At 37.2% G+C, this 25219-nt stretch overlaps 1 protein-coding gene across 8 annotated transcripts in view; it reads left to right on the forward strand.

Moving 5' to 3' along the window:
- Nucleotides 1–25219, forward strand: part of LOC127442281 (TRAF2 and NCK-interacting protein kinase-like) — a 215890-nt gene that overhangs the window by 67916 nt on the left and 122755 nt on the right. For all 8 annotated transcript variants that reach the window (XM_051700171.1, XM_051700175.1, XM_051700173.1 and 5 more), the window contains one exon: nt 17293–17349. In XM_051700171.1, the coding sequence (XP_051556131.1) occupies nt 17293–17349 (57 nt within the window). The remainder of the gene's footprint in view (nt 1–17292; nt 17350–25219) is intronic.

The raw sequence follows: 25219 nt of genomic DNA on the forward strand, positions 1-25219 counted from the left end.
AAGCTTGTAGAGTCCAAAAGACATGGTTACAATCCATCGAATATTTGCTTTAGTTATGAAACTACTTGTATCTTAGTCCATTTAGGGCAAGTTGGGTTACCCAGTGGCCATCTTGATAATGTCCTGGGCAGTTATTTTCTATAAAGGAGTACAGATCCTATCTCCTATCTTGTTGAATTGGAAAAGAATCTCTAAAATTGTTGATCAAGATTGTATTTCAATAACATATTTTAAATCATCAATAAAATCTAAGGATACTGGAATAATAAACTTTGCTGCTTTTGCTCAAATCATGTTAAAAAACGAATACACGTGACAATGACTTAATGTCAACATTTAAACTGAGCAAGTCTATCGTAAACTGCCTGAACTTAATTTTGCTCTGAGCATACTGTGCCAAATGGCTAGTAGGGCAGCACTCCATGAGCTCTGTTTATCAGAGAGAAAGAATAGAGATCAGCAGTTCTGAACCTCCAATGGACTGCACTGCTTACTGTAGTTGTTGCTAGGCTACTGTATGGGAGGCAACTTGCATTTTAATGGCCCTCATTGGGCTTTGTAATTGAATTGGTATGCAGAAAAGAGAGAGATCCAACAGGCCCTCTGTCTGATTATGGGCTGATTGCACACTGGAAGAAAAAAAACATTGTGTCCAATTATTTGCCATGGCTCTTTCTTGGCCGTTCATAGGGATGATGCTTGAATCACAAGGAGTATTCTTTGGAGAGTGTTCATTAAAGCTTATCCAGTCAACTCCAATGGACCTTTTCCAATTGATTCAGCTTGTTTGGTTTTATTGATTCCAGAACAATTCTTTGAAACTGGAAAAAAGTTTTTATTTTATCATGAGTGTCTTTTTAATACTTGCAAATAGATTGAATTATTATGAGGAGCTGCTGCTGTTTGAGTGTTTATTGATGTGGCATTTTAAATGCCGCACAGCTTTGATTCGCCTTCTGCTTTTTCTGCTTAAAATTGTAATCAGTGTTTTTGTCTCTGACTTCTGAATAAAGACACTGTCTCTTTTATTCTTTAAAGTGACTCGTTCACTTTCCGTGAAAGCAAATATACTGAAGAGGAATGTGGAAAGAAAAGCCACACTGAGGACTTTTAAGGTTGCAGTTTGCTACTTTAACCTTTCCATGGTTAAATCTTTTCTTTATGGTGGTGTGGATGTGCAGATGCTGGGAATGAATTGAGCAGAGGTGAGCAGAGTTCTGCACGTAGCAGCACAAATCAGGGTCAGATCTTGATTCAAAAAGTTAGGAATTGTTTGTTTTGGTTTGTTAACATAAGACACATAAAAGTAGTAGCCAACACAAATTTTAAGCATTCAGATGTGGATTTTTTGTAATGTTTGGATGTAAAATGTGAAACCTCGTCTGGTCTAGGATCTAGCCTTGTGAAAAATAAACAGATACGGGAAGAGCATATGCTTAAGTTTTCTGAGAGGATGTACACTCTCCTGGCTCAGAATTGTAAATAGATAAAAAATAAAACAATATGTACATGCACAGATGTGTGTGATGATGATCCCGATGATGTCATAGAGATAACACCATTAAAAGGAAATGTATATCTCTGAGATGAGTTGAGAGGCCCACATGATTGCACATGTCCTAGTTTAAGTTGGAGCAGTACAAATAAACAGAAGTCTCTCCTCTGTTAATTGAGAGAGCTTTATGTTTACCAAAAAAAGGTTACATTTGCTACATCAGCAGTACAATCTCTCTCTCTCTCTCTCTCTCTCTTTGTCATATACTTGTTCCCTGTCATATGGTTTGCTCGGTAATGTTGTGAGTTTTGAAAATGGACAAACTGCACTGTGGGATTAAACTGAGTCAAATCAGCTTGCTAAAGCTGCCAAATTGTTCTTTCTGCTTGAATGAATGTAAAAAGTGAAATCCACATCCAGTCAAAATAAACATATGCATTAATTTAGGTGCACTAGCTGTTTGCTTGCTATAATAGCTCTTTTCCAAAACCTAGTGAGCTGCCACATTGCCTACTGCCTACATAGGCAGCTGCCTTCGGAGGCAAAATCCATGGAACCCCATAAGTGAACTATTTGGAACCCCACGTGCAGCACAGACAGCGCTCTGCACAGGATACTTGATACTTGGCCGTTGATTTCAAAATAATTTGACGTTAGCATGTTACTAAGCTAACAGTGTGATACCCTTTAAAATGCATTAAAAATACAAAACGCACACCAATATTGGGTATTAATTAATGTTTTAATTGCACAACTATTGATAGATACTTTATACGTTTTTAATGAAATGAGTTAAAGCTGAAACTCTACGCAAGTATGTGAACACCGATGCTTCTAGCTATGCAAGCTCAATTTTGCACATCATTGCATTACAAAATGAGTCAGACTGCAATTTATAACTCAATGCAAGTGCACATTTCCGCAAAGGGGCACTATTCTATAGTCATGGAGGAGCAACAATTTGAAAAGAATATTGATGAGGAAGAAAGTCAACTCACCTGAATAATAACACATCCGATGGCACAAACTAGTGTTGGGTTCAAGTTCACCTTAGTCGAGTCTGAGCCATGTCCGAGTCTTTAAACAATCGAGTCCAAAAGGGGCCGAGTCAGACTCAAGGCCGAATCCATAACAGGCCGAGTCCGAGTCGAGTCTGAATGAATCTGTTTATGGTGGCTCAGCGGTTAAGACTCTGGGTTACTGACCAGAAGGTCGGGGGTTTAAGCCCCAGCACTGCCAAGGTGCCACTGTTGGGCCCTTGAGCAAGGCCCTTGACCCTATCTGCTTCAGGGGCGCTGTATCGTGGCTGAACCTGCACTCTGACCCCAGCTTAGTTGGGATATGTGAAAAAAAGAATTTCACTGTATATGTGCAAAAATGTATAATGTGTAAAAAATAAAGGCTTCTTCTTATATATATTTTATGATTAGTATCCTGTTGAACAAACTTCAAAGTGGTTTCAGAATTAAAGCATATGCTTTAGGTGCATGAAGACAAAACTGTCCTTCAACACAATTCTTACTGTGTTCTGTTGACATTTCAATTATTTGCTGCTTTTTCCCCTCCACTCAAACATAGACTAATGAAAGTGAAAGCTGTGTTAGTCATTAAAACCAGAGTTATTATTGTTTCGAATTTTTATTTAGTTTTTTACTTCTACTTCATTTTCAATTTGTCCTTTCAAATTGGTTTAGTTTTATCAAAAATCATCCCTATCTAAAAAATTATATACATAGAGATTTCGTTTTTGTCTTTATCTGCCAACTGGTTTGGGAAAATAATGAGTCAACACAGTAGTAATTAGCACTCGCTGAGAAGTTACATCTCACGACTTGACTGCAAATGCTACATCCGAAAACACTGGTAAAGCCCATTGCTAATATTAGGGCCATTTAACATGGACATGATTGTTAATTTGCGGAAAACGTGGGGTAGTTCTTCTGGCACGAGGGCAAACCCTTTAATATGGTGTGTTGCTTTCTCTATGATTAATGACTGTTTGTGTAATAATTGTTCATGAGTCCCTGCTTTGTCCTGAGCTGTGAAGCTGCCCACTTTTCTTAAGGAAAATTCTGTACATTCTTTGGTTTCCTAGCATTTTTTACACATTTGAGTTCTTTCCAACAGTGGCTAAATGATATAGACATCCATCTTTTGACACTTAGGGCAACTGATGGACACATACACAACTATTACAAAAGGTGCAAATATGAATTGATGCCCAAGAAGGGAACACAAAAACCAAGGGGATGCAAACTTTTGAACAGGATGATTTGTGTAAATACAGTACATTTTGTGTAATGTAGCTTTCGAAGGGCATTACTACATAAAATATATAATCTTTTATCTCTTATATTTGCATACATTCTGAAAGGGATGTGAAAATGTATAGGCCTAAAACAAAAGGGGTATGCAAACTTCTGCAATATATAGTTTGTAAAAATGTATATTTTATTTAATATTTTGTTTTTCACTATTTAACCACATTTTAGCTTTTTTTAATTTACAAATTCCACGTAGCCTATTCTATCCATATAATTTCATATTGCATGTGTAATTATGAGTAGACTTGTCATGTCAGGTACACATTTTAACACAAAATTCACAACACTGGAACCTAAAATTCAAAATACAATCCCCACATCTCAACATTTAAAGGAATGTTCCGGGTTCAATACAAGTTAAGCTCAATCAACAGCATTTGTGGCATAATATTGATTATCACAAAAAAATAATTTCAACACGTCTATCCTTTTCTTTAAAAAAAAAAAAAAAGCAAAAATTGAGGTTACATGAGGCACTTGCAATGGAAGTGAATGGGGAAAATGAAAGTGAATGTAGCCCATTTTTTGGATGGTTTAAAGGCAGAAATGTGAAGCTTATAATTTTATAAAAGCATTTGCATTAATGTTTTCTGTAATTTCTGTATTATTTGAGCTGTAAAATTGTTTAAATAGTCATTTTTACAGTCGTTTTAGGGTTTGTTGACATTATATCAGCATGGCAAAGAAGTTGTAAAATTGGCTATAACTTTACACAGATGCGGTTAGTAAGTGATTTTATGATACTAAAATCATGTTGACACACATATCCTTTGTCTTGTGTCTGTACTTTTGAAACAGTGAGTATTTTAACGTTTACGGATTTACTCTATTGACTTCCATTGTAATTGCCTTACTCTAACCTCGATTTTTGCTTCTTTTTTTTTACGAAAAGGAGGGACGAGTTAATTTGTTTTTGTGGTAATCAACATTATGCCACAAATGCTGTCGATTGAGCTTAACATGTATTGAACCCGGAATATTCCTTTAAAGTGCTTGTACTATGTAAAAAGTGCAGTGTAGCTGTCTGAATGTGACACTTGTCTGATTTACCTCCGTGATCGTGGTGAAAATGAACATTCAGAAAACGCCCCACTTACATTTTCACATGTTACATGAATACATGGATCGGCTTCTTTCAGCTCGTTGTTGAAAACACATATTTGCATTATTTTGGGCATTTGCGCTGACTGACAGGATGACATGGAGTGCATGACGTCATTGCCATGGTAACCAGACACATTTCAGCTGATTTGCCTAAGACTAGAATGAATGTATTGTCAAATCAACGTGCAATGCACCAAAATACCAGAGACAATAGCGAGAAGGTCAATGAGTTGATTTAATTTAAGAAGAAAAAAATCAGTGAACCTATCAAAAACCAGGACTGTCCTGTGTAATAAACCGGGACGTCTGGTCAAAATAACTTCATATTCATTGTGCATTTTATTGTGGAAAAAACTGTAAAAGATCATATTTTAAGCAACTCGCCAATGCTTTTAAAATAGAAAAACAATAAATAGGTGCTGTTTATCTGTTTTTCAGAGTTGCAGTCTGCTTTAGCAATAACAACTTTTTTTCCCCGACTATTTAAAAAGTTAGTTAATTCATCAAGGACCAGTTTAAGTTGACAACACTGCATGGACCACAAGAGACTACAAATGCCTACATGTATTGATACATTATGCCTAAAAAGATTTAATAGCCCATTATTAATAATATTTTTCTGAATATTTGTTATTTTAGTAAACTGTGAGAGACATAATGTGGGTGACTTGACATAATGAAGTTCTTAACCACGATGAAACCGCGATCCGAGCACCATCTTGGCTGCACAAAAAACTCTGCTTGCGATTTTTACCAGTTGTCAGGTCCTGTGCCGTGCAAAACTGCCTTGTAGTTTCTAGTACATTGGCTACATACCTGTCTTTTGTGTTCGTCGTGCCAGCCACCTCGGTAATCGTTTATACAGCAGTCTCCATAGTAACATTCAAGCATATTGGTTGACTGAGTCCAAGTCTGAACTTGAGTACCCCAACTCTAGCGCAAACTTTTGAAAGTAACTCTATCACCCCCTTGAGCTAGAACGCACGTTATGCATGTTCAACAAGACCACATTTTGGCAATGCGTGGGCAAAGCCCTCAGGTGTCCATTTGTGTACTTGCATAACAAACCCTAAAACCCTAAAATGCCTGTTAAAATGACAATTTAAACAACTTTACACCTTAAATAATACAGAAGTAGAATTAATGTTAGTGCTTTTATAAAATTATATGTTTCATATTTCTGCCTTTTAAACCCTCCAGAAATTGGCCCCATTCACTTCCATTATGAGTGCCTCACTGTTATATGGATTTTTGCTTTTATGAAAGAAAAGGAGGGACGAGTCAAAATTATTTTTATGGTAATCAATATTATGCCAAAAATGCTGTCGATTGAGCTTAACTTGTATTGAACCTGTAATATTCCTTTAAGTGCAAAATGCAAATTAATACATTCGTGTGAAGTATAGGGATAATTTTTGACGGTTTGCTGCGAGAACCACTTAAGCCAAAAGTCTCTGGATGTAGTGTAACTTTCCTCTCAAATGCTCAATGTTTTTGGTTTGCTTTCCGCAGCCTTTGTTTGGCACTTCAGTACCTCGCAAAGTGTTTTGCCGATCAGCTGCACTGAACGGACAGTTTGGAGCAGGCTGGTGTGCTTTGTGCTACTGCGAACACTGAATAAGGTGCTTGGCTGTGAGCAACCTTGGAAATACACTAAAATGATGCTTTATTTAGAGTAATAAGGCTTAGGAATTCAGCTTTGTATTCCTGTAGTTGAGCTGTTCTTAGTATCTGTATCAGGTATTTTGTTGCATCTGTACTTATGTGTTTCGATGTTCTGAGAGGTCAAAAGTTTGCAGCGGTGTGATTTGTTGGTGGTGTGGATCCAAAGCTGTTCGAAAGAGTGCAGAGTCAATTTGGTCTTATCAGGGGTGCTCACTTTCCACTGCGCCTCTGCAGCCATGCATAGAAGCCACTAGCAAATTGGTTTCAGCAGGAATAGAGTGAGGAGGGACGCACAGTTCTCGCCTGTATCTCAAACAGTTCAGCTGTCTTATTAAACCCAGTTGTTTGCCTGTGACTTTGCGCGATCCCTGCCATCTCACCCCTGGAGCCCTTTGTCTGTAGTCCTCTCTCTAACCCAAACTCATTATGCAGCAGAATAAGACTGCAGCTGACTTTGCTTGCACTAAAGGAAAGTTACAATCGACTGTCACTGCATGCTGCAAAAACTGTCTGCAGTCAGGCGTCTTATGCCTTTTTCTAACAAGGCATGACGCAACAAAATTCCGACAACAAGCAATAGACCCTTTTCACAGAATGTGATGACATATTATTTAATGTAGCCTTCATTTATATCACTAAAGTTTGTTTTGTATTATCCTGACAATTATTTAATTATAATTTTACATAAAAGTGCTGTGGCGATACCATGGAACAGTCATGCTATTAGGTTGTAATAACATAGAACTTGGTTATACAGTGGCCCCAAAAGCATTGTGTTTATCTTTGCATTATATATTTATTTATATTTAGAGATGGTATGAGAGAGCACAAACCTGTTTTCAAGCAAAACGTTGCATGTGAAGAAGGTTTCAAATAATAAAACATAGTAATAAATATATTGTTTAAAATTAAGAGTCTTTATTTTTGTCAAGCTTTGTAAAAATGAGTACATAGATAATGTGCTGGTTACTCTGCTAGGACACATGTGTAAGCTTAAGGGAAACTGACTTCATACATACTCTAAAAATACTCCACCAATTGATGAAAGGTAATTGGGAAAAAATGGCTAAGAAAATTGAAGCTAGTTCTGAAAAAAGCTCTAGCATCATTTGTTTTCTGATGCCACTTGGTTTAATATTTTGTATCTAATTCAGTGGCATTCATATGTTTTTTTAAGTGTACCTTAATTGTCCAAATACTTTGTGGGGTCTACTGTATACATGGTACTGAATGTATGTATATACTGGTGTATGAATATACAGTCACTGAACACTTTATTAGGAACACCTGTACACCTACTTATTCATGTGATTTATCTAATCAGCCAATCATGTGGCAGCAGTGCAGTACATATAATCATGCAGATATGGGTCAGGAGCTTTAGTTAATGTTCACATCCATCAGAATGGGTAAAAAATGTGATCTCGGTGATTTTGACCGTGGCATGATTTTTGGTGCTAGACAGGCTGGTTAGAGTATTTCTGTAACTGCTGATCTCTTTGGATTTCACACACAACAGTCCTTAGAATTTACTCAGAATGGTACCAAAAACAAAAACATCCAGTGAGCGGCAGATCTGCGGACGGAAACGCCTCGTTGATGAGAGAGGTCAATGGAGAATGGCCAGACTGGTTTGAGCTGACAAAGGCTACGGTAACTCAGATAACCACTCTGTATAATTGTAGTGAGCAGAATAACATCTCAGAATGCACAACACGTCGAACCTTTAGGTGGATATGCTAACAACAGCAGAAGACCATGTGCTTATAATAAAGTGTTCAATGAGTGTACATTTTACATGGTACTTCAACATACTTCTAAGAATACCATGGAATTATATGTTTTCACTGTGATACCAAGTCCAAAAGAACATGGTACATTTTTGTTTGTAAAGAGAATAAAGTGGTTTGCTGAAGTGTTCGCATTGTAGAGTTGCATCTTTAATTTAATCAGCCGGATTGGAGGAAGCAGAGTCATGTGTTACACAGCGTCAGAGAATGAGCGCTATTCATCTTCATAACCCTGTCTCATTCTCGCTCTGTTTACTGTACCAGAGAGAATCATTCTATTATTATTCCTGTTTGTGTGCTCATAAAGAAACTCGAACCACGTGTTAGAGAGATGCCTTTGGCAGTCAGAGTGCTAGAAATACACACAAGTACATAGCATTGAGATGATATGTATTTAATAATCCTCATTCATACTGGCTGTTACTGCAGATCTAGGTCACAAAGGCCAGGATAAACACAGAATGGAGGCAAGATAATGCAAGCACAGCTTTAAAATAGCTTCTGTGTACTGAGTGTATGAATCTAACATGCTGTACAATACAAAGCAATGCAGTACTGTGACTGCATTGCATAAGGTTGGAATATAGTGTATTGGGCAGTGGGAGGATGGGTTCTGCTAAGGTCAAGAGTTTGTAAGTGCCTTTTGAGTTGCAGATGGCAAGTTCTTGAGGTTCTAGCCAAAATCATTGGCTTAATACCTGCTGATAGTAAAATAGCTCTCCACGTTCAATTTTGAAGAAAAGAGGATTGGATTTTTCTTTTGAGTGACAGTCAAATCTATTCACCGAGCCCTTGAAAGGCAACGCTGTCTGGCCCATCTGCTGTGTTTGTGTAGCTACAGTAGTGGAGGTTATTATGCTCATAAAGGAGCCTTGTAATGAATGGTAAGGGACTTTGAATGTTTGCTCCGAGTTGAATTCTTGACCATTAATGGAGCCTCTGAGGTGGTCCTGTCATTTGCCTGACAATCTTTCTTTTGGCTTTCTGACAAATAACCAAGGACACCCGCATTGTTTTGGCCAAATCCTGCTTGTCAGGGTATGCTTTACTACAGAGACCATTCTGTTTTTTTTTCCCCCTTCTGACATTTAACTTTCAAGATACCTTCCTCTCTGATATCTTGTGCCTACCATTTGTGGCTGCTTTGCTGTCTCTCCTTCTCTCTGTCTGTCTCTATGATGTCTGAAGGAAAGCGTGGATAGCATATTGCTGAGTGTCAAGGTAGGACAAGTTAGCTGAGGGAATACGTGAGGCAAGACTGGACAGAACCGAGTGTGGCAGGATGACACGCAAACCTGGCAAAGACTCTTTGCTACACTCTTACAAACAAATGTTATAATTTGATCCAGAAAAGGTTACAGACTGTCTTAAGAATATTTTTTAAGAACTTTTTAGTATCTAGTTCTTTACAAAATAATTTTCTGTTTCTTTATGACCCCAGAAATCAATACACTAATCAGAAGAACCTATAATGAAACATCAAGAACTTTTTGTAACCTCCAAAAAAAACCATATAGCCACCTCATGAACCATATACAACTAAAAATGGTTCTTGAAAAGAAGCGCTATCAAAACGTTGTGTTTTTTTGTTTGAGAATCTTAACCAGCCTGACATGGCAACAATGGTTTAACTTTGGGGCGAGGCTACCTGTTTTTCCGACAAATGGCAAATGGGGAAAGTGTTCATGAAACCTGCTTGTCAACAGTCTAGTGTTGTAGCAACTAATTGATAAAATTGTTAATAATCCAGAATGAAAATAATCAAATGATTTTCATTATCGATTAGTCAGATAAGTGTGCCGTGCATGGAGAAGCTCCATCAGTGACGTCACTTTACAGTAGTAAAAAAAATGTGTTTACATGATAAAAACAATTTTGGAATATGGCAGAGATTAGTTATTAGTATATAGTCATAAATGTATATTTTTCAATAAAAAGCTTTGTTTTTACTGAATACAGGAAATAAAATTTGTCAATTTGAGAAATAATTGCTGAGTAATCAAATATATCTAAAAAAAAAAAAAAAATAAAAAATAAAAAGATCCGTTTGCTGCCTCTAGTGGTGCAGAAATTACACACTTCACTTTTAAAGTATAGACCTTATGCATTTTTTTAATTTATTTTTTTACTGTAATGACAACGTGTCTGTGAGGGATTGACGTACAGTCTCTTCAACGAGTCGTACAGTTGTTTAGAGTGTTTTTTGATTGTTCCGCTGATGAAACATTGAAAAGTATCTTTCCAAGAAGTTTCAATAGTCAAACTCCAAAAAACAAAACAACAAAAAAGTTGTGGAAAATTAGAAGTGATCTAGAAGCTTTTTGATAGCTTTATACAGTGCATGTCATTGAACAGGACTGCAAGTCCATCCCTCACAGCCTCGTTTTGGTGCATCTGTAAATAAGCTCTATTGCTTGTTTAACAACCCCTTAAAGATTTAGTATACAGTTGTTTTTGTCATTCTGATTTCATATTCCTAACCAATTCTGCCCAATCACTCAGAGATTGTCCTCTGGTTTCCATTAGTCATGGTATTACTTGTGAACGCTGACTTAGGAGAGGGACTGACGTGTTAATGAGCACAGGGGGATGGGGAAATGCTGAGGTTGAAGATGTGCTGCATGTTCCTGTTTAAGGGAAATCAGTGCTAGCTCTCCTCTGCATTTGCCGTTCTCCCAGTAAAGAACTCTCTTTGTCCAAATTAAAATCTGGTCATTACTGCCCTGACACAACTTGGACTCCAGTGTCTTTAATTACTAACAAAAGATCTTTGTGACTCAGAAATTTGGACAGACTGCCTCTACTGTAAACCTTCATGTGATTGTGATTTGGGGAAAGCATGGGGTGGTGTTTCACTGTTGTCCCATGCTCACACCAATAACCCTCTATGGGTGATTTAATAATAATGAGTCAATGAGTTACTGTGCCAGATCTTTCTGTTGACCCTTTACAGAGTCTTAACGGAGTTCTCCCTTTATCGCAGTCATTAAGGAATAGCTGTACAAGTTTTTATTGTTCAAAGTGATTTTGTCATGAAATGACTGTTTCATAGTTTAGGACTTGGATCAGTTTTTGTGTTAATTCTGATATGGTTTTAAATTTAAGCAATAAGTTATGAGAGGCTGTGCTATGTTGTGAATATACATTGCATTCAGAAATTATTCAGACCTCTTCATATTTTGTTATGTTGCAGCCTTATGCTAAAATGCTTCATACCTTATAAAGACAAAGCAAAAAAACAGATTTTTGATAACTGCAAATTTATTAAAAAGAAAATCACATTGACATAAGTATTCAGACCCTTTGCTATGACACTTGAAATTTAGTTCAGGTGCATGCTATTTCCCTGAATCATCTTTGAGATGTTTCTACACTTTGATTGGAGTCTACCTGTGGCAAATTCAATTGATTGGACATGATTTGGAAAGGAACACCTGTCTATATAAGGTCTTATAGCTGAAAATGCATATCAGAGCAAAAACCAAGTCATGAGGTCAAAGGAACTGCCTGCAGAGCTCATAGACAGGATTGTGTCAAGGCACTGATCTGGCGAAGGCTAAAAGAGCTCAGTGGCCTCCATAATTCTTAAATGGAAGAAGTTTGGAACAACCAGGACTCTTCCTAGAGCTGGCCACCCAGCCAAACTGAGCAATCGGGAGAGAAGGGCCTTGGTAAGAGAGGTGGCCAAGAACCCGATGGTCACTCTGGTTGAGCTCCAGAGATCATGTGTGAAGATGGGAGAAACTTGCAGAAGGACAGCCATCACTGCAACACTCCACCGATCTGGGCTTTATGGCAGAGTGGCCAGACGGAAGCCTCTACTCAGTGCAAAACACACAAAAAAGCACCTAAAGGACTCTCAGACTGTGAGAAACAATATTCTCTGGTCTGATGAAGTGAAGATTGAACTGTTTAACCTCAATTCCAAGTGTCATATCTGGAGGAAACCGCTCATCACCTGTGCGATACCATCCCAAAAGTGAAGCATGATGGTGGGGGTGTTTTTCAGCTGCAGGGACTGGGGGACTGGTCAGGGTTGATGGAAAGCCGAACACGGCAAAATACAGAGATATCCTTAATAAAAACCTGGCCCAGAGCGTTCAGGACCTCAGACTGGGCTGAAGGTTCACCTTCCAACAGGACAGTGACCTTAAGCACACAACCAAGACAATGCAAGAGTGGCTTAGGGACAACTCTGAGAATGTCCTTGAGTGGCCCAGCCAGAGCCTGGACTGGAACCCAATCGAACATCTCTGGAGAGACTTGAAAATGGCTGTCCACCGACAGTTCCCATCCATCCTGACAGAACTTGAGAGGATCTGAAGAGAAGAATGGCAGAAAATCCCCAAATCCAGATATGCAAAGCTTGTCGCATCATACCCAAAAAGACTTTAGGCTGTAATCACTGCCAAAGGTGCTTCAACCAAGTACTGAGTTAACGGTCTGAATACTTACATTGCCGGCCAAAGGTTTGGAATAATGTAGAGATTTTGTTGAAGGAAATTGGTACTTTAATTCATCAAAGTGGCATTCAACTGATCACAAAGTATAGTCAGGACATTACTTATGTAAAAATTGGCACCATCACTATTTGAAAAGTAATTTTTGATCAAATCTAGACAGGCCCCATTTCCAGCAGCCATCACTCCAACACCTTATCCTTAAGTAATCATGTTAAATTGCTAATTTAGTACTAAAAAATAACTTGCCATTATATCAAACACAGTTGAAAGCTATTTGGTTCGTTAAATGAAACTTATCATTGTCTTTGTGTTTGTTTTTGAGTTGCACAGTATACAATAGACTGGCATGTCTTAAGGTCAATATTAGGTCTAAAATGGCAAAAAAGAAACAGCTTTCTCTAGAAACTTGTCAGTCAATCATTGTTTTGAGGAATGAAGGCTATACAATGCTTGAAATTGCCAAAAAACTGAAGATTTCATACAAAGGTGTACACTACAGTCTTCAAAGACAAAGGACAACTGGCTCTTACAAGGACAGAAAGAGATGTGGAAGGCCAGATGTACAACTAAACAAGAGGATAAGTACATCAGAGTCTCTAGTTTGAGAAATAGATTCCTCACATGTCCTCAGCTGACAGCTTCATTGAATTCTACCTGCTCAACACCAGTTTCATGTACAACAGTAAAGAGAAGACTCAGGGGTGCAGGCCTTATTGGAAGAATTGCAAAGAAAAAGCCACTTTTGAAACAGAAAAACAAAATGGAAAGGTTAGAGTGGGCAAAGAAACACAGACATTGGACAACAGATAATTGGAAAAGATTTATGGATCTTAAACCCATTGAGCTTTTGTGGTATCAGCTAGACTGTAAGGTGCGTGAGAAGTGCCCGACAAGACAGCCAAATCTATGGCAAGGGCTACAGGAAGCGTGGGGTGAAATGTCACCTGAGTATCTGGACAAAATGACCACTAGAATGCCATGGATCTGCAAAGCTGTCATTGCTGCACGTAGAGGATTTTTTAATGAGAACTCTTTGAAGTAGTTTAAGAAGTTTTGAAAAAAATGTTTTTCAAATTGTAATAGTAATTTTTCACATTATTAATGTCCTGACTATACATTGTGATCAGTTTAATGCCACTTTGGTGAATAAAAGTACCCATTTCTTTCCATAAGAGCAAAATCTGTACATTATTCCAAACTTTTGGCCGCTAGTGTGTCAAAGTGATATTTCAGTTTTTGTCTTTTTAATAAATGTGCAAAGTTATAAAAAAATCTGTTTTTTGCTTTGTCATTATGGGGTATGTAGTGTAGATTGATGTGGAAATAAATAAATAATTTAAAGCATTTTAGCATAAGGCTGCAACATAAAAATTTTTGCAAAAAGGTGTCTGAATACTTTCTGAATGCACTGTAGCTGTGTTTCACTAATGCAGTTAACAGCATCACACCTTCTCAACATTGCTCATAACAAAATGCACACAATACACTATACAGAAACACACTGATCACTTTATTGTCTGTCCCATAACCAAGTGAGCTGCCTCAGCACTAAACGACATCATAGATGAGTTCCCGACACAAAGGCTGTTCCAAAAGATAGTTATCTTAATTAGGCTGCCTCATAAGCACTTTTTAGCCAAATTCTAAGGTATCAATGATGGACAAAGCTAAATAAATTGTTTATAATTATGCTTCTAAACCATTCAATACTGAAATTACTGTTAAAAATAGTTAGGATGATAGAAAATAAGGCTGTCAAATAAAAATTTGAATATTCATTGAATTTAAGAAAAAAAAATGCACATTCAAATGCTGAAACTGTGCATTAGAATTTTGGATACATGCCAAGCACTGCTGATGACTTCAGATAGAACGCATTCTTTTGCTAAAAAAAGGATAGTCACAGCACAACAAATACAGTTTAACAGAAAGCAGGTGTCTCAAGATTCCTTTTAAAGTTATTTTTAATTAGACACAGCATCTAAGCTGAGCACAGTGCTCTTGCGCGAGACGCTGAATAAACAAAAACAAAGTGAAACAAAGACGTTCGTCTAGCACGCGTTTACTAAGAAAAACAAATGGATGGTTGCAAAAATGTTCGGTGTGAACAGCCGCTTACAGTAGATGGAGGTCTTTGGCTGTTGCATCTTGCTCTCTCTTATAAGCATATCTCAGATTAAGCAATGAGTTTTTTTTTACGGTTTGTCAGCAAAGGAGTTCAACTTGGAAATGTGTGTCCCTAGAGCCTCGCGTTCAGTTCCATTCTTTTGTGTACCATCTGTTTGAACAGCCACTGGCCTGGGCTCATAGTTTGAGCTGCTTCACCATTGAGCTCAGCCTAATACCACTGCTATCTGGGAATATTGCTACCCTACATACAGCTGTAATGAATGAAAAACAATGTGGTACTTTGTTATTATTATGAAGCTTGAGTCAGGGGTAGTATACTGTGGCATCAGTGCAAGCTGTCTATTGAAGCGTTTTCCTCCCTCATTTTACTTTTGACTTAACATTGAGAATATGGACAGACTAAAACATTTTATTTATTTTATGGTCATTAGTTGAAAATAGAATGCTTTTTTTCTTTTTTTTTTTTTTAACAGCCAGGAATGTTCTTTGCAGTAATATAATAGGGTTCTGTATGGTTTATTATGTATTCAATGCGCCCTCTTGTGGACTAAGGAAACAATGTCAATTTAAAAATCAGCTGACTTCAAAATTCGAATTTAATTCAAATTTTGAAATTATTTAAGGTAAAAATATGAATTTAGTTTCTCTGCCCAATTGACAGCCCTAATAGAAAATTGACTATTTTACCCATAATGTGTGCTAAACATATTTATGCTCATTAAAGTATCGCGTCGTTCCACTCGCGTCACCTGCATTGAAATCAGTTGTGCTGCGCGTGAGGAGCACTATTTGAATCACATGTGGTGTTCTTGCTTATGAAGAGTGTTCAAAATCGGCTCCATTTCAGTTAGGATGCTGCCTTTGAAGACAACTGCCTATGCATGTAGGGAGACAGCAAGGCAGCTCACTATGTTTTGGAACAGACCCATAGGTACTCTGTATTGAAAATATGTGAATGCTTTTTACATTTGTAGTAATTTTTTAGACTTATTCCAAAACATTGATTGACAAATATAAGTGTAAGTGATCGGTTAACACACTCACATCAAGGATGAATAGATCGATAGTGTTTGTGACTGAGACTATCTGTGTAAACCATGCCTCAAAGAGCCCCAATCCATCTCGTCATATATCACGATTCTCTCAAGTAATTAATGCATGTTGCAGCAACATTTAGAAAGTTTCGGCATTGACTGAAAGCCTGTCCCTCTGTCAGCATAATGGGGATGCCAAACAATCTTGAACAGTTGCAGCCCAGTTTTGAACTCTTTTGAGACCCCTTAAAGAGGTCATGACATGTCTTTTTTTATTTTAATATGTTCCTTGAAATTCAGTTATCATATTAAAGTTTTTTGCACAACAGTCATCTATTTGTAAAACACAATCATTTTCTATCCTCATTCTGACCCTCTGTCAGAAATGCTCAGTTTTGGTGCTGCTTGTCCTTAAGACTCGACAGCAAATGCCCACTATTATGATTTGGCTTTCTGCTCTTCACTGACGTGCTCTTTCTACTTGCCATCTCACTGCTCACCGCTACTGGGCAGGCTTTGGAAGTGATTAAAGGCAAAGTAAGCGTTGTTGTGGAGGTGATCAGATACAAATGTCTACCACAGTGTGACATCATAATGTGGAGGAAGTAGAGAACGAGTCGTTTTGGCAACTCGATTTCAACAAATGCTCTTTTTGTGTTTGGAGGAGGTTTTGAGTTCTGAAACTTGCATTGTTTTTATAGTACAATGACCATGTCAAAAGATCAAGAAAAAATTTATTTATTCCTCATGTCTTGACCCCTTGAAGAGAAAAGGGTTAAACAAACATGGACGGTAAGTTTATTGCTTTGATTGACAGGAGTAATGAATAGAGAGCTCAGAGTAATCATAGGTGTAACCTATTAATGTCACAAAAACATTTATTTATTGCCAATTATTGAAGGGTTGTATTCTTTTGTAAAGTGTTTTCTCAGGCTGTATTCGTTTGGATAAGCTCATGATAACAATAGGTAATGCTAGTATGTCAAGACTCACTTTCTCATTCAAGACATCGATGATGGAAATCATTGGCCACGGCTTATTTGGCATTCATGACACTGGCCTGTATTCCAAAATAACAAGCTACTCTAACATAATAGAAGTGCTACACGTTCATAAAATAAATTTGAAATTGTGTGGTTTGTTGCTTGTTTCTTCAGTTATGTCCAGAGTTTTTCATTCTTTTATGTGCAGATTGTTTGTTTTCAGGACATGATGAAGTAGAGTTCGCTTTAATATTACAAGTCATTACACCTTTACTGAACACAACCTATGTTTGTTTCTCTGTAGGGCCGACATGTCAAAACAGGTCAACTCGCTGCTATCAAGTGCATGGATGTCACAGGGGTGAGTGTTTTTTATATATTTTTGTATTGTATTTTCCTTATTGAACCCTTATTATGCTCTGAAGCTGTTGAAACCTTTTACCGACAAGAGGTGAAAGAGGTGTCCATGCCAAGAGTCCTGAGCTCAAAACTGCAGGTGTATTTTAGCATTATTTGTCTTATTGTTTTACTACAGGTGTCAATTTTTTAAAAGGCTCAGGCCTGCCCCCTGTTATTTCAGGGTGAATAACAGTTGATTTGTAGAGATTACATGGTTTCTTGTATTGAAGGCTGATTAGCTGTCCGTTCTTCCTGTAAGGTTAGGCTTATTGTGCAACATACACTATGGCTGTGTTTCAAAACCTAGTAAGCTACCTATCTAGATGCACGATCAGGGAAAACATGTAAAAAACTTTTAGATAGTGTTGTCAAGGCCTAGGAAAGACTTGGAAATGAATAAAATCTTAAGTCATGGTAATAGTGAAATAGTCATGGTCATAATATAGTAAATTCGAATTTTATTTATTTTTTATGCCCTTCACTAAACTAGAAATAGCTTTTTTTATTATTATTTAATTTATTTGTTTTGTAAAATTTTTTACAACAAAAAAGACAAAAAACAATAATAAAAAAATAGTCTTTGCCTTTGTTTGGCATTTGTGCTCTCAATCTATTTTTTTTTATTTTATTTTTTTTTTTGCAAATAGTTTTTTGGAGTTCTTTTAATGAATCGGTTAAACCTGTTCATATTGCAATCTATTGATTCATTAGCGAATCGGTCTGAATTAAATGTATTCTTAAAAATCATTATTCAACAATTACAAATGATTGAAAAGGTAATACAGATGTCAAAAATGAAAATAATTTGTCAAAAGGTGCGGGAACCCTGTAGCCAATTTATTTGAGACATCATATGCCTTTGATGCTCAGAAATGCTGTCTAGGTAGGGAGCTCGCTATTAGGACTGGGTAAAAATATATTTTCCAATGCATCGCGATCTTCGTTTGAACAATCTCAATATTGATTCTTAAATCCCAAGATCGATCTTTTACTCTATGAGCCACCCTCTACAAAGCAAATAAATCACATGCATACATGACCAAATTTCATGCTATGCAAGTAAAAAGGCTGAACATTAAAAAAAAATGTTCAGATTTCACTCACCAGTGATTTAGTATAGTGGTAAGACATTCAGCACAGACATCTTTTAACTGTGTGTTGAGAGTAGAAGTTTGGTTTGATTCGCTCTGTGTGTCCAAAGACAAGATCCACTGCTTTCTGTTCTTTACAGCCAGTTATTGATAACAAAACAATTAATTCTAATCACACACAGCACGGATGCGCTTAAAAAAGTCTCTCACAGGCTGATGCCCAAAATATGCCCATATGAATCGATATCGAATCGGAGTCAAATCTAATAAAATCGGGAGCTTCTGAATCCGAGTCAAATCGGAAAATCTGTAACAATACCCAGCCCCACTCCCTATATCTTACAACTCTCTTTACTGATGGGGATGGAGGGGGTCTTTATTTGAATGATTGACTCTTTGACCTAGTGTGATGAAAGAGAGAGAGAGACAAAGAGCTGAAATGAGGCTTGTCATTAGCTCAAATTGCTATTCATCTCCAGCATTCATCTCACTCTCGAAAAGCGATGAGTAAATGGGGAACTGAGAAATCCCATAGCAGTACTCTATTAAAGGTGTAATGAGGGGCGGGAGCAAGATCTAATCCTGTACTTTCTGCTCTCCTTTCCCCCGATTCCCCTCTACTTCATATAAAAGCACCTGCATCACTAAGTGGGCCATCAGCCCTCATTATAGGTCAGCCTGACTGGTCTCACTGGCCTCGAGCTTTACTTAAAGGGATAGTTCACCCAGAAAAATAAATGAACCAAGTTTGGTGACTCTAGGTGAAAATTGGGGTGCTACAGTGACCCCATAACATGCCCATTTAAAGTGGGTGCTACAGAGCCCCTCCTACACGCCCATGTGTGAACTTTTGCCCAGCCCTAATGGCCGACAACTCTGTGTGTGCAAAATTTCAAGAGTTTTCACGCCTGTTAAGTGCCCCAAAAGTACAGAAAACCTTGAAAATAATAATTAATAATAATAATAATAAATATAGCTGCAAGCAGCGATGATGGGCCAAAGCACCATGGGTCCATTTACACCCAGTGGCTTTCGGAAAACAATGCAAGGTGGACACATGCATTTGGCATTTGCCATTATTCTAAACAATTTTGAAACAATTTGGGTAAATATTAGAAGAATATTTTAAAGTCGGTTATAAGAGCCACACTTCCTGCTGACAGGTGGTGGCACTATGACTGTGACCCAAAGTAGTCACATCCATGTGATTAGCCCCAAGATTAAACTTAAATCTCAATTTTGATCTAAATCACACATTGCACACAGAAGATATGAGACACATTTCCTGTTTCCCATTTTTGCCATTAATGCCTCGCAATGTCAGTACCTTTCGATATATCAAAAAGTCACAATTTAGCATCTTCCATGTCTTGACATGATGTTGTCTAAATGTGGTGACAGTCTCATGAATCCTTTAGGAGTATTTAAAGTTCAGGAAGTCATAATAGATGGTGACCGGTTCTGCGCAGAACTCGCTCATCTCAAACAAGCCTATGATTCTGTCCTCGCTGCAGCCTGTAGCGTGATGGCGTACTGGATTAAATCCACTACATACTGGATGTTTGTAAGCTCAGTGAAGTTGGTAACCCATATAATAAAATCATTACCAAATCTATACCATTCGTTTGTGCTGCATTTCTGCTGCAAAAAGTAACATTTGTGCTGGTTTTTGCCGTTAAAAGAAACATCATAACATATTCCTTTCTTTATATTTAACAAGATAGCTTTTGGGAGCCGTGAAATCACACAGGCTAAACTCCATGTCAGTCACTTTCCCCTGTCTTCATCGTTTGTGCTTGCTTCTGGTTTGTGGCGTGTTTGGTATCATTGAAGCATTAATTTTTGGGCAAAGATTTAATTTTTCACGAAATGTGGTCTGATATTTAAACTAGGGATGCAAACTAAGCACCTTTCAGCTAAAGTCACTTTTTCTGAAGCTAATTTGACCGAATTTTTGGTAAAATGTCTAAATCGTCCTTATTAAAAATCACTTTAAATGGTTACTTTAAGCTTAAACTTAAATTTGTTTTATTTTATTTATATAAAAAAATAAAAAGTTTGTGCAGTACATTTTCATTACAATAAACTTAGACTTATAGCTTTTTTTAGTTCACTTTAAAAACTGCTTTCACTTGCAATGGCAACAGTATTTAAGATATCAAATATCCCTTTACAATTTTACATCAGCAGTGTCTTGACATTATTCTAAAGAATGTCTTGGCATAATATTGCCCAAGTTTGATGGCAGTCACATGAATCCCCTAGGAGGAGTATTCAAAAGTTCACTGCCTGCAATTTCCAAAAAATACACATTCAGTCCAAAATAGCCGACTTCCTGTTGGGTGGAGCTAATGACTGTAATTATGAAAGTCGTCTGGCTTGATGAGAACAATATATGTAGCAAGTTTGGTGATCGTAGAAGAAACTGACCTGACCACTTTTGTCAAAAGGTGGCGCTACAGAGCTCTCCTGGCACACCCATGTGTTAACGTTTGCCCAGGCCTAATGGCCAACAACTCTGACGTGTGCAAAATATCATGAAAATTCAACCATGCCAAGTACCTCAACATGTGAATATACATAAAAAGGAATAATGACGTTTAATGCATTGCCATGGCAACAATATTTAAGATATCAAGAATCCCTTCACAATTTTAAATCTGCACTGTCTTGACATTATTCAAAAAAAATTTGAAGCAATTTAGGTAAACATAAGAGGGATATTTCAAAGTATGTTAAAAGTGACACACTTCCTTCCACCAGTTGGAGGCACCACAACCATGACCCGCAATAGCCACATCAATGTGATCAGCCCCCAAGGCCAAACATTTGGCTCAATTTTGATATAAATCACTCGATGCACGTGGAAGGTATGATACACTTTTCCCCATTTTTTGGACATTAATTCATCACATCGCCATGGTAACATGATTCGATATATCAAAAATCCGTTCGCAATTTAGCATTGTCAGTGTCTTGGCATGATGTCGCCCACATTTGTTACCTGTAACATGAAATTCCTAGGAGGAGTATTTCAAATTCCAGAGCATGCATTTTTCAAATAATCCAAAATGGCCGACTTCCTGTTGGGCAGAGCTTATGACTGTCAGCACAGACGTTGTCTGGCTTGATGAGATCTATAGGTGTTCAAAGTGTGGTGATGGTAGCTCAAAAGGGATGTGCTACAGAACCCCCACGAACATGCCCATCTTCTAGGTGGCACTACAGAGCCCCCCCTGCATGCCCTAATGGCCAACAACTCTGATGTGTGTGCAAACTTTAACGCATTTTCATGGATGTAAAGTACCAAAAACCTTAATAAAAATCCTTAGAAGAACAATAGGGCCTCCACACTTTCAGTGCTTGGGCCCTAATAATAATAATAATCCTCAGAAGAACAGTAGGGCCTTCGCACTTTCAGACTCCAAATTTGCTATGGTAGCACTTCAGACTGTCCTCTACCTGTGTGTAAAATTATATAACTTTCCCACAAACGGTTCTATGGGCTGCCATAGGAATATAGAGAATAATAATAATAATAAATATGGCTGCAAGCTGTGATTAATGGGGTTCAATCCTTTAAGGTCCTTTGTTCATATGCAACAGATATTAAGTATTAATTAGCCTCTTTGTAACTAAAACAATGTAAATATGCCTTCATTTTGAGAAACATCAGGTGAGGTAGCATACAGATATGGCATTTTTTTACATTCCTGACTGTTATAGCGCCACCAAGAGGCATAGGTATGTGATTTTTTTTTTTTTTTTCATGTGTTCTCAATGACCCAAAGTGTTTCAAATTTTGTGAAAATATCTCATTCTATTCAAGAGTTATATTAACTGTTTAAGTAAAAGTGGCCATAACAGATGTGCACGTTTTTATGTAGCTTTGCCACAATGAATCAAAATATACATTGTTTTGATCATTATTAGTAAAGGGACTCCAGAGAATCTTTCTGCACTGGTTTGGTTCTGATCGGGCAAACGGCCAAGGACTAGTTCAAATAGCTGGTCAAAGTTGATTTTGTTGATGGTATTTCAAACAAATGTTTTTCAAATTATGAAAATGGCCTCTTAAATCTTGTCACCCTGGACAAGGACATTGCATGCAAAATTTCAAGTTGATCGGCCCAACGGTACCATAGTTATAGAAATTTTTGTGTGTCCTTAGAATGACCCCATACATATGTGTACCAAATTTGGTGAAAATATCTGATTGAATTGATTTAAATCAATTACATATGTGATTGTTGTCAGATATCACCAAAAGCAGTGAACAAATGTCATTGTTCATAACCATCAGGTTAGGTTCCATAGAGATATGGGCTTTATAACATTCATTACTGTCATAGCGCCACCTATTGTCAGAACAAATTTTGCACACATCTAAAGAATAACATGTTGTACACGTGTACAAAGCTTCTCGTTCTCGTTTATGAGTTTTTGGGTTTTGGGAACACTTGGCCACACCTGTTTTTTAATTACCTTATCATAGCCATGACAAATAAACAGTTCAAAATGTTTTACGATTGATCTTGGTTGTGCAAAGAGTCTTCCTGTACAAGTTTTGTTGCTGTTGGCTGAAAGACCTAGGAGTAGTTCGCAAAAGTAGGTTTTTCAAATAAACAAATATTTAATTAATTATTTCATTTACACCAATGGTCTTGAGGCAAAGTTGTTCAGAAAGAGATGTATCATATGATATGAACAGTGTTTTTCTTTGTGACAACCGCACAATATTCAACAATTTACATTCATGTAAAACGCGATAGCGCCACCCGGTGGATGATTTTTATTTTTTTATTTTTATTTTGCACAGACCTCTTTGATCAAGAGACAAATAGGCCCACCACGGTTTGTTCCGATCTGCCTATTTTAACCTTGCCTAAAAGCTGCTAAAACTTGATTGGTCAATGTCAGCCATGTTTTTTCATCTACCTTGTTGGCATCTTGGACAAAGACACAGCATGCAAAATTTCAAGTTATTCAAACCAACAGTTCCATAGTTTTGACTTTTTTTTACTAGAATTTTAATTATTATAATGCCACCAAGTGGCCATTCCCAGGCAGATTTATTGGTTTGATTGAGATTGTTCATTGCGTTCAGGAGTTATAGCCTTAAGTGTTTTAGGCTCCATCCACAAGATTTCATTGTTCATCTATTATAGGTGTGCAAAACCAAGTTAAATTTTTTTTTTGATAATTATTGATGTAGGGACACCAAACAATCTTTATTAACTGGTTTCATTTTGATTGGACAAAAAACCTCTGACTAGTTCGCAAAAGTATGTTTTTCAAATAATTGATGATGCTAAAACAACAATTTGATTGACAGCAATAGTTCTTGAGGCAAAGATGTTCAGAGTGAGGAGACCTATCTAACTATATGAATTAAGTATTTGTTAAACACTGCAAGACATACAGCCATTTCTGTGCTCGTAAAATGTGATAGCGCCTGCCTGTGACCGTTTTTTCTTTTTTTTTTTTTTTCACATTTCATACAGAAGTTTCTTTTCGATCGGCCATTGATAACCTTGTCTAAAAGGCTAATGGCAGCCATATTTTTTATTTTTTTGATATGCAAATATCCTCTTAGTTATTGATGAGGTGTTGGACAAAGAGGCTACATTATAAATTTCAAGTCAATCGGGACAACAGTCTCATAGAGCCATTTTCATTTTTGTTCAAATTATAGCACCACCAAGTTGCCAATCACAGCCAAAATGTTTTGTGTGTCCTCAGAATGATCCCCTACATTAGTATGTCAAGTTTGAAGATAGCTGTTTCTGTTCAAAAGTTATAGCCATTTAAGTTAAATTGGCCTCGCATACTACGGACATTTTGGATAGGCGTGGCCATGCTGAATTGAAAGTTCAACATTTTTTTGATAATTATTGATATTAGGATGCCAACGAATATTTCTGTCACTGGTTTGGTTACGATCAGTCAAAAGGCCTAGAACTAGTTTGCAAAAGTAGGTTTTATGTAAAATCACAAATTATGAAAAATTTCATGACAGAAATAAAATCCAGAGATTTCCATTGATATAAGGCACTTGAATGTGACATGGTTAAAATGTTATGGGCATTTTAGATTTATTTGTTTTGATCACTGTAGCGCCACCGTGTGGCCGATTGGGGTGCAACTTTGTGTCCACCGTGTCAGTTGGAGTACTAGCATCCCTGAAAGTTTCAGGTCTCTAGGACTTACGGTTTGGTCTGCACGACGAGTTTTGCGGCAGAATAATAATAATAAAAATAAATATAGCTGGAAGCATCAAGCATTTAAGGTCCTTTTAAGTGCATATATAACAGATAATAAGTATTAATTAGTCAGTCTGTTAGCACGTAAAACGATGATAAAGTGTCTTCATTTTCGGAAACATCATGTTAGGAAGCACAGATATGGTATTTTTTTACACTCCTGACTGTTATAGCACCACCAAAAGGCATAAGTGCACAATTTTTTCATGTGTCCTCAAATTGAACTCCTACATTACTGTTGAATTATTTGGTGATAATATATCATTCCATTCAAAAGATATTTAAGTAAAAGTGGCAACTCCCGCTACGTACGTATGTGTACCAAATTTGGTGACAATATCTCATTCAATTCAAGAGTTATAACCATTTGAGCGAAAGTGGCAACTCCCGCTACGTACGTTTTGGCGTACCGTTGCGACGATCAATCGAAAGTTAAAACTTTTTTTGATAACTTTTCATATTGGGACTCTGCTGAATC

The sequence above is a fragment of the Myxocyprinus asiaticus genome, chromosome 6 (assembly GCF_019703515.2).
Source record: "Myxocyprinus asiaticus isolate MX2 ecotype Aquarium Trade chromosome 6, UBuf_Myxa_2, whole genome shotgun sequence".
In the NCBI taxonomy this organism is placed as follows: Eukaryota; Metazoa; Chordata; class Actinopteri; order Cypriniformes; family Catostomidae; genus Myxocyprinus; species Myxocyprinus asiaticus.